Source organism: Enhydra lutris, unplaced genomic scaffold (genome assembly GCF_002288905.1).
Source record: "Enhydra lutris kenyoni isolate GAN:26980312 unplaced genomic scaffold, ASM228890v2 scaffoldscaffold12, whole genome shotgun sequence".
Lineage (NCBI taxonomy): Eukaryota > Metazoa > Chordata > Mammalia > Carnivora > Mustelidae > Enhydra > Enhydra lutris.
In genome coordinates this window covers 2,478,187-2,494,252 of record NW_019154096.1, presented here as the reverse complement: position 1 = coordinate 2,494,252, position 16,066 = coordinate 2,478,187, and the positions used below count along the sequence as shown (strand labels likewise).

Sequence of the window (16,066 nt, the reverse complement as noted above, 5' to 3'; positions counted from 1 at the left end):
CGGAGCAGACTCTGGCTATACCTGGAAGACAGAACTGGGAAGAATTCCTGCTGGATTGGATTTGATGGAGGCAAGAAAGAAAGGATTCAGATATAGTAACTTCTGGATTTGGGGTCAGAGCAACTCATTACATGGTTGGTGCCATTTAGCAACTGGAAAAAACACCCAGAGGAGAAGTAGGTTTAAGGAAAAAGTCAATGGGGAAATATCAAGTGTCTGTTTTACTACGAAGTGGGAGATGTCAACGAGACATCCAAGAGGATATGCCAGGGGCTTTCGCATGACAGGTCCTATCAAAATGACAACGTACCCCATTATCAGTCTCCACGTACACACCCCATTTGGCTGGTGTCATCTCCCACCCAGGACCCTACCTTTACTGCCATGGCATACAGACTAAGGCAGCCGCCACAGACTAGTCGCATTGGTTCTCCTTGCAAAAGGCTGGAACTGGGTCACAGAGGCTGTAGCCCTGGTTATCTGAGCTGGCAGGTCACAAAGACCTGAAGGACAGGGGGCCTCGGGTGGCCTGATGTGGCTGTGATTAGTCTTGTGTAGACAAAATGGTGGGGAGAGAAAGTCATATTGGAAAGAGAAGCAGGAAAACAGAGAACACGTGACCCTGAGGCAGATGACGTAAGAAGCCCTCACTGACTGGCTCTGCGTGCCTGTAGTTAAATGCAGTCTTCAGGAACCCACTGGGGCTGTGGAGGGTTATCAGTGAGCCCTTTCAACCTCCTGCCCTACCATCTATGCTGCCCCTGTCGCCATGGCAACTATCACAACACTGAAAATCTGTGATTATCCAGGGGTATCTACAAAATGTTTACGTTTGGGATACTTTGTACTAAATGATATAGGGAAAATACAAGATAATTTAAGAAGACATAGTTGAAACTATTCGTTAAAATAGGTTTGCATAAATGATATAAGAATGTGTAATATTTATTTACATATAAGCAGGTAGAATATATAATTACTGAGGACAGTCCATTTCCTTATAGGCAAAGGGCTAGAAATATACTGTGTTCCTGTCCACTTTTGATTTTGCAAAGGCTGTAAAACATTAAATATGATTTTGACTTTCAAACGGTGTTAATGCGAAGAATGTTGGCCTTGGTTTCTAGGTCTGACATTGTTGGTTAGCCCCTCCGGTAGGTTTATTCTGCACATTCATCTCCCAACATTTTCCTGCCTTAAAAAACTGTATATATTATTATATTAAAAAACAGTATATATTATTATATTAAAAGGCCTTTCAACCAAAATTTTTATGAATTCCATCTTGTATGAATATGAACAGAGAACTACGCCTCCTTTCTTGGGTTTTCAAATATGAATATGCGTTTTATTTGGCAAGCATTTTTGCAAAACATATAGGACACTACATAAATGTCCTTTCTTTTTTCATTCCCTTCTTTCCTCATTTCTATTTAAAGAGTAACTTTGAATAGGTCTTCTTATTATCAGGAGGAAGCTGGCTCACTACTATAATGTTTTTGTAACTGGGCTTTTAATAAAAAGGTGATGTTCTAAGAAAACCTGATGAACCCAGTTCTGGAATAGCAATATGAATCTACTTGTACCCTTATGGTCGTGTTTTGCTTTCATGCACCACAGACCCTCACCAATGGCCCACAGAGTTTATTTATTAATCTGCCCTAAAGTCTTTGTGGGAAGACGTTGGTTGCCCTCTGCTGGCCGTCACTGTATCAGACGGTCTCAGGTAATGTGGACATGTATGCAGCTTATGGTCTGGTGACAGGGAGCAGCGGACCATAGGCATTTATTATAAAATATGAACACACTCAAGTGAGCAAATAAAACATACTTGTAGGACTGACTGGGTCCCCTGATTGCCACCCAAGGAAAGATCAACGAATATTTACTGGGCCTGAATTATTACGGTCTCACAACCTACTAATAACAATATTCACTCTAAAACATCTTACTAGAAGTTTCTGTTGATATGCTATGATTTTCTTCCAGAACGCTGACTCAGGAACTTCTGGCTCTCCATATCTGTGTGTGTGGAGCTGCCTCAACTTCTGTTTACCCTTCTCTTCTTTGGCTTTTTCTTCTTTTTCTCCATCTTCTCCCCTACAAACACAAATGAATGAAATATAAGCCAACCAGAAACTAAAGAGGTAACAAGTTTGTGCCAAATTATACAAATGAATAAGTATTTAAATCAAAGTATCACTGTTGAAAACTGGTTCCTCTTCTAGTCCACTATGATATTCAGAATTTTAGAATGAGGGCTAGGATTTCCTGCCTTTGCCCATCCCCCATAGATGGACAATCCTGTGAAGTTCAAATCTAAAGGACATTTTATAGTCTTGAAGTGTCTTTATAGCCATATGTAATGCATAACCTTCTAGCTGTGCAATAAAAACATTTAGGTAAAAAGAGTATCAATGACATTTTTTTTTGCTGTGACTTTCAAACAACCTTCTTTTTAAATTACAATTCTAATGTTTAGTTTTAACACTGACCAGCCGTTAGGACTTAAAATCAGAGGCATACGCATTTGGCTGTTCACATGTATAAAGCATGTCAAGATACTCATTTTGCAGACAATTATAGAGTTAGAAGCACTGAAATTTGACACCTACACCCCTTCCGGGTACATCCTTCATGAAAGTATTTTTATGGGTAGTCGCATATATATAACTCATACTTAACCTGTACGAGGTCTATCTAACATCCCTTTTAACACGGAAAATTTATCCCTGAAACGACTGTCATACTGTTTCATTTCACTAAAACAGTCATTAACGTGGCCATTTTTACAACCAAGAAGGATCTATATAAATAGAGCCAACTACAAAGAATAGCCAAAGAAAACAACAAAGGGAAAAATACAAGTGCTATGAGAGCACAGTGGCTCTTATGGGCACTTCAAATTTGACTTCGCTGATGTGTAAAAGCATGCACATGAAACAATCTGAACTGGGGGAAAGATGTAGGTTTCAATGGTTAACAGAAAGCCAGGGTTATGAGGAAGTGATCCATTTTTATTGCTTTGCACTCAGATCTTTATTTTTTATTGCTCTGTAGCACCAGGAATGTGGGAGGGGGGACTGAAGATTTCTAGGTCCTGCACCAGACCTGTCGTATTAGGGATCTCTGCAGTGGGGCCCAGGGATGGATCTTTGTTTTAACAAATTCACCAGGCCATTTTTATGCTTGTGGCTCTGGGGCCACGCTCTGAGGGACGTCACTGCAAGAACTGCATGCAATGGCGTTCAGAACATTTGTCTCCTCCCCGGCTTACAAGGACAGGAGCGTCTGCATGGTTTTAGGCACAGAACGGAAGCAGTCGGTGCCTGTGGACTGCATTACACGGAATCCCCGGAGTCATCCACAAACAGAATCCTCATGGAACAAGGAGGAAGAGATGGTGTGGCAGCCCGAGGGGTCCTCCCCAACTCCCGGGCCACAGAGCCTCTCCTCTGGGATGGCGGATTTTGTCGTGTAGCACGAGACTGACCAGCATGGCCTCAGAGGGGAGGGAGAGCGAGCAACAGAGACTGACTGAAACAAAGGGAAGTATACAGAAACGACACATACTCGGCCTTTTCGGGTTCAGATTTGTTTTCTTCTTTTTCCTCCTTTTCTTCCTCTTTCACCTTCTGTTCCTTGAATGAACCAAGGGGGAGAAGAAAGAAAAGCAGGATCACACGTCACCTATGCATGTGGCCACGAGGCAGATCATAACTCGCGGAAGAGAACCGCTTCCCACACAAGCCCTTCACTCTGCTGGTCTAAATCCTCAGCTTCCTCCGCTCTCGGCCCTCCCCGCCAGCAGTGAGGACAGACCTGCTGGGCTCCTCCTCGCTTTCTTTTCGTCCCTCAGAATTACCTTCCTCACCTCATCCCCTACTCAAACGTTCCTCACCCTTTAAGTTTTACCGAACTACTCCCAATCAGAGTGCTGTCTCTGCTTTCTCAACGTTTGTGACCCTACAGTCTGTCTACTGTTGTGCACTTACTGGTTTCCCAGTTTTTTCGTGAGTGTCAGCGATGTCTTGCTAACAAACTCTCTAAGGCGGTCTGAAAGCCGTGGTCACATCTTCCCTCTCCTGAGATGCACTGTGACACCCAGGGGCATTAGGCACATGGTTAAGACTCATAAGATACGTGTGGACGGGATGATCCCTCCACTGATGGCTGTCGTCACCGCGGGAACTTAAGCTTACACCTCAACAGTTTAAGATACTTCAGTAATTTGTAAAGGCTCTTAACAAGGCCAGAGTTGCCGAGCGCTTCCCTTTGGAAGGTCAAGGCACGTATGTAAGAGCGCTCTGGTGCCAGCCGGAGAACGGGTGTAGGGTTCATTTTTCACACCCAACCAACAGCCAGAGGGCTACGGTGACTTAGAGCCCATTACCTGGAATTTTTCTTGCACATCGGGGATGGGGACCGGGTTGCTCATGAGGTCACTGAGGCCAGCGTTCGGGTTATGAGGAATGAGTTTGTACTGTCCTCCTTCTCTCTTCAGATCCAAGCCGAATATGTCCGAAAGGAGGTCGCTTTCCTCCGTCAGTTCCTTCAGGTCTGTGAGGTCTTCTGAGGGCAGGGCGGCCTCCATGGGCTTCCTGTCCCCCTCCTCGCCGTCCCCCCTCACCTCGTCCTGGGTGGGGTCCGGCATGTTAGCTAAGAGCTCCGCCACCCTGATCTTCTTCGCTCCTTCTACCAGGCTGCCCCCCAGCAGCAGGCTGCAGACAATGCGGAAGAAGCCTCTGGAAACGCTGGCCACGAAGTGCAGGAGGCTCATGAAGACGCTCCAGTAGGATGAGAAGGCGGCTGTGACCATGTCCTTCATGGTCATTTTCTTCACCTTCTTCATCTGTTTCTTCAGGCTCTTCAGGCTAAGCATCCGCATGAGGGTCAAGACATTGTGCCTGAGAGCCAGCAGGGCCGACGTGACCGTCAGGATGGAAAAGAAGCCCATCCTGGGCCCCTGCTCTTCCGGCTTCTCCTTCTCGCTCTCGTCCTTGTTCGCCGACCTCTCATTCAGATCCGACTCTGAGATCTGCGCCGCCAGCTGCATCTCGAAGATGGTGTCCTCGCAGAAGTTGACGAAGAGCTCCATCTTCTCCTTCTCTCCCCCTTCGTTGACCACATCGAATATGAACTGCCGTTTGGACTCCTTGACCTGGGGCTTCTCCCACTGCGTGCGGCTGGACTCGCTGATTTCGAAATAGACCCGCTCAATGCGCTTGGCGCTTCCCATGATCTCGATGCGGCCCAGGAAGGGCTGGAAGTAGTTCAGCACGCTCTCGGCCAGCTCCAGGAAGGTCTGCAGCCGGGTGTCATTGGGCATGTGTTCAGACAGGTTGGTCAGGAGAACCGCAACATTGAAGCCGATGTCCTTCGCGGGCTCGTGGAACCGTTTCACGAACTCTTCATAGTCGAGGGTCTCGTTTTCATCGGTCTCCGCGCAGGACAAAAGAAACTCGGTTTCAGACTGCGTGTAGTGCTTATGGCTCTCCATTGCTTTATGGAAGTCCCTCTTGGAAATGACTCCCTTGCCATCAGGATCATATTCCTTAAATGTGTCAGAAGAGGTCAAATCCTTTAGTTTTAAGAACATGTCAAAAAACTTGAGAATCATCTCCACGTTGTTGGAAGATTCCACGAGCATGTCGACCATCTGCTTGCCGATGGTTCCATTGACAACATTTCCTGGTGGGCAAGAATTGGATGTGTTCAAAGGCAACATTTTTGATAAAATCAGTGTCTACAGAAAAAAAGGACAATATAAATCTTACATGACATCTGAATCAAGGATGGCTCCTTGTTTATCTTCCACTGCATGAAGTCTCAGGAAAAGAGGGACAGTGATTTGCAAACTCTAGTTTAAAGGAGGGATTACATAAACACATGCAAAACGTATTTGCAAAGTGGTTAGACTAACAGGAATACAGCAATATTTGAACAAAAGCTGTTTTGTTTTTTTTCCCCTTCAAATCGATCAAGAAAGCAACATGTTCTCGAATAGAGAAAATGGGGAAAACATTTATATCCTAAAGCCAGAAACTGAAGTCCAGTTTCATGCTAATAATAAAGAAGAGCATCTGGACAGCTTTTCAAGATTGAAAAATCACTGAGGGAGCGCATGGGTGGCTCAGTGGGTTAAGCCTCTGCCTTCGGCTCAGGTCATGATCCCAGGGTCCTGCTCAGCGGGAAGCCTGCTTCTCCCTCTCCCACTCCCCCTGCTTGTGTTCCCTCTCTCACTGTCTCTCTCTGTCAAATAAATAAATAAAATCTTAAAAAAAAAAAGATTGAAAAATCACTACTTGAAGACAATACCCTATTTAATGTTCATAGGTCCGTAAGGCAGGTACTTTTTCATTAATTCTGATTTTACTATTGAGGAAAGTGAAGTTTAGCAAGGCAAAATCAATGTGCCCATTGCAACAGGATTAGTGCGGGCGAGTGCCAGGACTTCAAACAGATCCTCTGAAAGCAAATTATATGCTCTTTCTGGTTTACAATGTAAAGCCCTCTCCCTACGTTTCTTCATGGTCCAGAATATTTATTGTCAGAAAATGGGAGATCACTGATAAGCTTGAGAAAATTAGATAGTATCCTAAATTATAGAGTCACAGAACGCTCCTATTCCTTGAACAGAATGTGCAGTGTAACATCAAGACAGAAACAGAACAAAGACACGTGGTGAGGTCTGCTGGCGTCCCCTCGTGCCGCAGTAAACACCGTGGTTATGAGCGTGGGCTCGGGAGCCGCACTGTTGGGTTTGAATCCAGGCTCCACCATCTACTAGCTAAGAAACTGGGCAGATGTTGGTGCCTCAGTTTCCTCATGTGCTAAATAACGATAATGATACTATCAAACTCGTCACCCTGGCATGAGGATTAGATGAGCTGATATGTGACAGCGGGTGAATTTACGTTGTCACGGGGGCAATCACTGCCGCTCCTACTATTATTCTGCTTGTCGTTACTGTCATCCAGACTAAAATTTGATGTGGCGTCATGGTAAAGCGTCCTGCACTCAGAGGCTATATAATGACTGCCGCCTAAGGTTTCTGCATCTTTGAAGTTCTAGCACGCGGCATGCCTCCTGTAGTTATGCAAAGCACGACAGACTAAGAACCAGAGAAAAATTAGGAGGGATTCAAGAAAGAAGGATAGGCAACAAAAGCAAACGGTTTTTTAATGGCTTTGGTCCTATTCACATGATTTCACAGACTTCTCACATTCCCTCTGTCACCACCTCCATTCACAGGGAGGAAGTGGAGAAGGAACTAGTGCAAGGGTTGCACTAGTCGCTAGGAAGTAGGGAACTGGGGATTTGAACCCAAGCTCTTGACCACCATGCTTATTACTGCATGACACAGAAGAGAAATGCAGTAGCAGAGAAAGACAAGTTGGAAAGAGAAAAGACAGAGATGAGTGCTGAGGGAGGCACATGGTGGGAGCACGAGACAGCCACCAGCGGCTGCTGTGTGGGCCGATGGCCTCTGTCCTCCTCTTCCTGCAGGATGTGAATAACCCTCCGAGAGTCACAGTGCAGCCAGCTCAACGCAGTGCTTTACACAGTTGGGAGTTATTCAATTGCCCGTAGTCCCCACTGATCACAGACTAACAAATGAATAAAATCGTTATGTACTATGTACTATGTACTATGTCTGGAGAGTGTATTCGTTAGTAGAAGTGTCCCTAAACATTACTACTGGTTTCATCCCACCACTACATAAACCGAGATAAGCAAGATATCTCTTTTTAAAAAGATAACTTGGAGAAAACAGTAATAAAGCCAGCGATAAATCCACGGTTATCTGTCATATCTCAGTGTTGATATTTCATTCTTTGTGGCAGGTGGACTTCACAAGCAAGCACCTATTGATCCTTGAAATAAAAGAATAATGGGTACTTGAAAATATAAATCAAGATTACCTTCTAACATGGACAGCAACATGACCACCATATCCTTCTGAAGATCCATTAATTCTTTTAAGAGCTCAATTTGACTGGAATCCTGAAAACATTAACACAGGTTATAGTAACATAGAGCACATAATGCATCATATATATAAAATCATAGCATATTTCTGCATTTGAGATAATATGAGAAAATTATGTAGCAGGAAGGGCATACTTATTCTCACAAAGAGTACTGCTTCACCCATCGTAAACACTTTCCAGGATCATAAAATAAAAGAAAGACCAAGTGTAAGTATGTAGCTTATTGCAGAGGTATACTTCAGAATTAGTATTTACTACTGATTGTATCTCATTTTATTAAGGTATGTGTGAGGACAATGAATAAGTCTAACAGAAGGATGAAGGCAGCAGCAGATTCTCCAGCAGCGTGCAAGACTCAGGTGCCTCCACACATCGGACGTCTTTCTTTTACTTGAAGACTGAATTTGTTTTTCTTTCTTCCTAACTTATTACACAAAAATGCTATGTGTTTTGTAAGAATTAACTTATTCAGGAAAAATAGGCAAAACAGTGATATGATGTAAATTTACATCAATCTAACAAAAATATAACCAAGTAACACCTATATGAACAATGTATAATGTATCTTATTTACCAATTTTATTCAACACCCTGATATTTCTCTGGTTAAGATTTTCTGGGTTTTTTTGTTTGTTTGTGTTTGCTTTTGATTTTTTGCCACGAAAAAAATTCTTTTACAAAGATACATTGTGTCCGAACCTCAACTGCTTAGATTCCGCATCTTGAAACACAGAATGTACTTACATCAACATTATGACATTATGACTCACCAAATTTTCTTTTGATTTGAAACTATGCTTTATTTCTTTTTAAATAATTATACAAGGCAGTCATTTTATTCATTTAGATTTTGCTAAATATGAGGCTGGAAAAATGAGACTTTCTTAATAGTGTTCCCTTGGCTAGGTCTACAAACTGAACGACTACTAGGTAGCACCACATGTTAATAAAATGATGGAACTACACTAGAATGAGAACTCCCTTGAAAGTGTATAAATTTGGTTCATGTTGGTTTCCTTTATTCACTAAAATGCCACTTGTGATTAGATGAAAGAATCATGTTATTTCCTTATTTGGTGGAAGTCACCAATAATTAGATGTTGACAAAACTCAAGCCAGGCTCTTCTGAGTCCTCTTTTCAACCAGGGTGTAATCTGGGGCTCAAAGACTTGAACAAAATACTAATAGCGTTTCTACCATCTTAAGGCTGCACCCCCTAGGGTGGCCTTAGCCCACCTTAGAGGGACTGCCTGGGGAAGCTCAAGACTGCTTAAAAAAAAAAAAAAAAAAAAAAATTGCCCTGTGTGTGCCTGCTGACACTGGGGGACCGGTCTCATCTCCCGTCTCTGTATGAGGGTCGGAGCTGAACTTCAGTAATTGCCAGCCTGTGGACACAGCTGGCCTAATCGTATCTACACTGACCAACCCTTTGTGATCTCTCCCTTCCTACCTCTACTGCCCCCACCCCCCATGCCTGGTGCCTCATTCTCCCTTTAAAACACCCACTCACCTCTGTACATTTCCCTACTGTGATAGTTATTACTGACGAAAACCTGTCCTCACCACTTGAACCAATGCCTGGCTTTAACAATAGGCTCCTGCTTGTAACCACTGGTTGGGGGGGGTGGCGGGTGTGCAATTGTCCCTACTTCACAGGAGGAAAGAGAGCTGGTGCAGGCATACTGTAGGGACATGTGAATGAAAACACTGGGCAGGACTGGCGATGGTCTGGCCTTAAATCCTGCAGTCTTTCTTCTACCTGACACCGGGCAAACACCCACACCCTGACAGGTATGTCAGATCTCAGGACCCGTCATCAAAGTTCACCGCATTAAAGAGACTTATTTACTCTTTTCTGTAAATCTGTTCTTTATGTGCTTATGCTTACGAAGTTTTTCTCCGACTTTCGCAAAATTAAATGTCCTGTTGATAAGTGAATCTCATCTACTGAGATCAGCTGCTCATTTATGACTCAGTAAGGAAACTGCTTCTCTTTCACAAGGGATTTGTACATTACAAATCCTTTTTCAGTCACCTGGATGGAAGAGGAAAATTCTAGTGAATAATCACTAAGAAGTCTATATGGGTCTATGAAGGACTGTAACATGTACAATGTTTGAGGACTACACTGTGTTATTTCTCTATTAAATTCAACTCCTTAGTATCTTTTGTTCTCCAATTTGAATAATGTCTCCCACCCATTCTTAGTTTGCATAAAATGCTTGAATAAAAAACTTTTTAAAATATAGAGTAAAAGAGGGTGGCTCAGTTGGTTAAGCATCTGAATCTTGATTACGGCTGAGGTCGTGATCTCAGGGTCATGAGATCGAGCCCCACGTTGGGCTCTGCACTCAGCACACAGCTTGCGAATCTCTCTCTCCCTCTCCCTCTGCTCCCCCTCCCGCCATACCACTCTCTCTAAAATAAATAAAATCTTTAAGAAATATGTAGAGAGTAAAAGATGTATAAAGAAGTGATCCAAGAAAGATCATATTCAAACAAAGGTAAGCATGTTGAATTTGCCAATGATTACAGTCTTTGTCATTTAGGATGGAAGATTTACCTGAGACAGCTTCATCTGCATGTGAGCAAATACGTGAAGAAAGCCCACAACTGCATCCCACAGCCTGCTGTGGGCCAAGCTCTGCTGATTCCCGGTGCAAGGACCCTGGACAGGAAACAGACGGACAGCAATCATTCTCGATGACTTAATGGCCAAAATAAGCTGTCCACTAATAAGCAGGGACAAAATCAACTTAGCGTTCACATGTAACAAATTTTAAAGACGTTTCTCAAGGATTTTCAAGTTCTTTCTGTACGCTTAATAACAACAAAAAAAAGGACAGTGGATTACTTCATGTCTGTCTGGTTTTTAGTTTCTTTTATTTAGAGGAGGAGTGTAGGATCCAGTTTTGGTTATTAAGTCACATCAATCGGTCCTTACTCTCGGCTGTAGGATCTGAGATGAAGCTTATGATAAGAGGCAATTACTTCTCATTGCTAAATAGTAACCTGGACAAAGCATTCATATCAAGGGGAAAGTCCTCTTCAACGATTTCTTAAGCGTACAGCTGTTTTACCAATCTTACAACCAGTGAATTTTTAAAAATTATTACTTGGTGATTAACTTCACGAACCCAGAATCCAGGGCAATTGGAACCTAACTTCGCTCTCTTGGCTCACACTTCAGAAGTGATCTTTAGGTTACACCGGAGAGGACACATTATAGCAGGCAAAGTGCTTGAAGGCAGACCATTTCTATTTTTATTTTCCAAGGAAAAATACTAGAGTCACTAAGTTTTGCATACATACCTACATTGACCAGGGAAATAAATGCCAGGGATTTTATTAAAAAAAGAAAAAATATACATACAACACAGTTCTTAACTTCCAATTCACTCGTTCCTTTCGACAAATGACTCTTAAGGAGTATAAATTTGAGAGAACATTACAAGTGACCGGAAGAGATAACCACATTGAAGATACTGAGAAGATGTTGAATTGGAACTTTGTCCTGTGTTCAGCTTCTCTTTTGTCCTAAAGCTGATGGTAAAAGACAGTAAGTACCTCCCTGCTTCAAAAACAAGGTGCCAGACTCAGTGTGTGCAAAGGGGGAGACCAAATAGCTCTTTCCACCCCAAGGATATAAAGAAGACGAAAGTGAAAAGTGAGACTTTGGAGAGCTCCCCATGTGCTCGGCATCTCCACCTTCCACTCCTCCTGTGACAGAAGAGGGGAGACACTGAATCCTTTATACCAAGTGAGCAAGGAGCCTTCAAGAGAGCCATCCGGAGTGGTTGGCATCTGTCTCCTGAAGCTGGGTATTAGAAAGTATGAAAGGCACAGAATAACCGAAAAAGATATGTGTTTCTCATACAGGCTCCTGCAAGACTATGGAATCTGAAAGGGTGATGTGATTCCAAGGCGGATGTGATTCCAAGGTGGATAGACAGAGGCCGCAGGATGCACAGGGTCTGGGTGGGAGAAGAGGCATGGGCAGGCCAAGGCCACTCATCAGAGAAAGAATACAATATGCCACCAGACCCAGCTCCGCTGTGCAGTCCTGAATTACACGTGCCCTGGGAGGAAGGAGACCTTCTCTACCATCAACCCCCACTCCCATCCCCAACACTTCTTCCTGGCACTAGTCCAGTCCACCCCTAAGGATACCAGGGGCTGAGGGGAAGGAGGGGGAGGAGGAGGAAGTAAAGGATCCTGTGGGAGGACAGAAGAGAAGCGTGGATCATACACCAGGCCGCCCACCCTCATGTCAGAGGCATTTCCAGCCCCAAGGCGAGGGGAGATTTCACATAAGAGTTTAGCATACCCCTGTGCTGTGACTGAGTGGGACTCTTCCCATGACAAAGTGTCTGAGGAATGGATTTATCTGAGAGTGGCCAGTGCACAAGACCCGTTCAAAGAGTGGTCAAGACATGGCCCACAAGGGGCACCTGGGTGGCTCAGTGGGTTAAGCCTCTGCCTTCAGCTCAGGTCACGGTCTCAGGGCCCTGATATCGAGCCCCACATCAGGCTCTCTACTCAGCAGGGAACCTGTTTCCCCCTCTCTCTCTGCCTATCTCTGCCTACTTGAGATCTCTCTCTCTGTCAAATAAATAAATAAAATCTTAAAGAAAGAAAGAAAGAAGGAAGGAAGGAAGGAAGGAAGGAAGGAAGGAAGGAAGGAAGGAAAGAAAGAAAGAAAGAAAGAAAGAAAGAAAGAAAGAAAGAAAGAAAGAAAGAAAGAAAAGAAAAAAGAAAAGAAAAGAAAAGAAAAGAAAAGCCAAGCCCCACAGGGGGCTTCTGGGTGGCTCAGTTGTTAAGCATCTGCCTTTGACTCAGGTCATGATTCCAGGGTCCTGGGATCCAGCCCCACATCAGGCCCCCTGCTCAGCAGGAAGCCTGCTTCTCCCTCTCCCTCTCCCCCTGCTTGTGTTCCCTCTCTCGCTGTCTCTCTCTCTGTCAAATAAATAAATAAAAACTTTAAAAAAAAGATTATAGACCTCAACGCAAAATCTAAAACCATAAACCTTAAAAAAAAACCACCACCACCACCACAACAGCCGCCCACAGAACAAGTGTGAGAGAAAGTGGTGAGGAGAGGTCAGGTTATTTTAACTTGCAACTTGATACATTTGGGCCATTCAAGGCACCAGGCTAGGGGGACTCGATTGTACTTCTGGCCTGGCTGGCTCCTACAACGCCGGTTCCGAAGCAGTGGAGCTTCAGGATTTCCCCGGGGCTCAAGTCAAGCATCTGCACGGTGCTTCACGTTGCAAAACCCTGCGAGGATGCAAAGTGCCGGAGGCCACTACGGGAACACTAAAAGACCATTTCAGGGGCGCTTGGCTGGCTCAGTCAGAGAAGCACACAACTCTCGATCTCCGCATCGTGAGTTCGAGCCCCACCTTGCATGTAGAGATTACTTCAATAAACAAATATGTAAAAATAAAATAAAACTAAATGCCATTTCAAAGAAAATAATCTTGATTTTTCCTCAAGTCAAGAAAAAATTTCTTCATGGGGTATTCAGTATTTTAAACAAAAGTTAAAATATTGTATGGCAAGGGACTAAGGTCTTCTGCAAACTCTAGGTGACCAAGAGTTATTTTTGCAACCTGATGTGACAGGTGGCAGACGTGAGGCCAACAGACCCTTTTTTCCTTCTAAAGTGGAAACATCCAGAATTTACACTACTTTCTAGGACCTGCTCAACCGTGGGCCGTGTACTTCTAGGAAATGATAACGAACCCAAATCGGGCACGCACCTCACCCACTGTGGAACATTCTTATTTCTCGCATCTCCTCAGTGCCTGCCTCGTGTAAAACCTTCACTGACTGACAGAGAGTGGGTTGGTCTTACTTTCAGACTGAACTTCTGGCAATAACACCTAAAACTTTCTCTTTTCTCACCAATTATTTTGCTGTCTTACTCTAGGTACTCAGACAATATGATGTCCTCTCATCTAAGCAATTCTTGTGCTTCCCCCCTCATTAAAACTGCCATGGAATCCTAGAGATGATTACCTTGATTTCACTGGTTTTGAATCTTCCTCTTAAGTAAGTCTCTATCGTTAGCAAAAATTTGAACCAAAAGCAATACGCAATATGGTAATCTAAAAGGCAGTCCAAAATAATGAAGCTAATGATGAGTTTTTAGTCACGGTATTAACAACTGTCAGTAAATACGGTGCTAACACAAGCTTTTTCGAAATATATTTCATTAAATTCAATGTGGTGGCTTGGACTGGTTCCTGGAACAGAAAAAGGACATTCGTGGAAAAACTGGTAAAGTCTGTAATTTAGATTAGAAGATTCTATTTCTTGCTTTTGGTAAATGTGTCATAGTTACATAAAATGTTAGGGGGATCTGGGTGAACCTTACACAGAGACTTTCTCTACATTTTCTTTGCAACTTTTCTGTATATCTAAAATTGTAAATGAAATAATTTTTATTCACATATATATTTCAGAAATTATTTTAAAAATGCCATATAAACTAGGAATAATAAGTTAAAAAATGTGTAAGCCATGGGGTGCCTGGGTGGCTCAGTCAGTTTAGTGCTGCCTTTGGCTCAGGTCATGATTCCAGGGTCTGAGGGATTCCCCCACATTGGGCTCCCTGCTCAGTGGGGCATCTGCTTCTCCCTCCCTGCTCCTGCTCTCTTTCTCAAATAAATAAATTTTAAAAAAATATTTTTTTTAAGATTTATTTATTTAGTTTTTATTTGACAGAGAGGGACAGCAAGAAAGGGAACACAAGCAGGGGGAGTGGGAGAGGGAGAAGCAGGATCCCCCACTGAGCAGGAAGCCTGATGTGGGGCTTGATCCCAGGACTCTGGGATCATGACCTGAGCCAAAGGCAGACGCTTAATGGCTGAGTCACCCAGGCACACCGATTTTTAAAATCTTTTAAAAAAAATGAACAAGCCATAATAAGCCAAGCTACTTTATCCCTTGGATGCTCATATAGAATGTTCTCTGTTACGTGGACAAGTGAGAATAAAGTTTGGGGTTCCAGTTCAAGATGATGACATAGGAGGGTCCTGAACTCACCTCCTCCCATGGAGACAACAAATTTATAGTGATATATAGAACAATTTCCTTTGGGACAAAAAAAATCTACAATTGGTGGACTGACCCCTCCCTACTTGTCTCCAACTGAGACAGAAACATATGCAAGCAAGCAGGAAAGGCTGAGCAGTCTTGCCATAAACTCCACTGCAGGTATGATACCCCACAACTGGAAGAAACTCAAAACCCAGAGTTTCTCTCTGAGGAGCAAAGGGCTTTGCACCATACACTGGGCACCCCAACTATAAATACCAGTACCTGAGAAATGAGCCCTCAAAACATTTGGCTTTTAAGACCAGTGGGGGTCCCACCCACAAGACCCATGAGGCTGTGGAAAACTAAGGAAAGAAAAGCTCATAAAGTACGTCTGAATAGACTCACTCTCCCCAGAGCCCAGCATAGAAGCAGCCCTCGTAAAGCACCCTGACTTCATGTAAAAGAGACTCATTTCCTAATTCCAAAGCATGGGGCCGAGGGGCAAGGGCCCACTGGGATCTCTCCAGGGAAGGAGGCTGCCATATTCCCATTTCTCCTCGGCCTCACTAATACAAGCTGCACCATCTCTATTCTCCAGTCTGTGGGCTCGCTCATCCCTGCTCTCCCAGGGCTTGATGAAAACCAGTTTGGTGTTGGGGGGGGTGGTTACCATCCTTTTTCTTCTTGTCCTTTTAATTTTTTCTTCTTCTTCTTTTTCCCCCCTGGTGTGTACCATGTTTCCACTCTAGCCACTGACTGTGTCTTCGCACTGTCCCTCTGCTGTGGTCGGGAGCACCCCTGTTATCTCCAGAGAGGACCCCACATCTGGAGGACTTGAGACCCGGCTGCCATGAGACTGTAACAAGCAGACCGGAGCTCTTGGCAGACCACTGCTCGCAGGATACCGCACCGAGAGCAGCTAGAAACACACCCCGGTGTTTCCAAGAAGAGGCCTGTGCGTTTGTGTAGGTGTTTCGGGCTGGGCGCAGGTTTCCCGGGTGACACACTTCCAGGGGCCTGCGGAG

At 43.9% G+C, this 16,066-nt stretch overlaps 1 protein-coding gene across 1 annotated transcript in view; it reads right to left on the bottom strand.

Annotated features, from left to right (window-relative positions):
• LOC111144745 (ryanodine receptor 2) overlaps positions 1-16,066 on the bottom strand; it is a 549,385-nt gene that overhangs the window by 38,717 nt on the left and 494,602 nt on the right. The window contains 5 exon segments of the mRNA XM_022499183.1: positions 1,953-2,100; positions 3,574-3,641; positions 4,394-5,691; positions 7,926-8,007; positions 10,558-10,662. Of these exon segments, the coding sequence (XP_022354891.1) occupies positions 1,953-2,100; positions 3,574-3,641; positions 4,394-5,691; positions 7,926-8,007; positions 10,558-10,662 (1,701 nt within the window).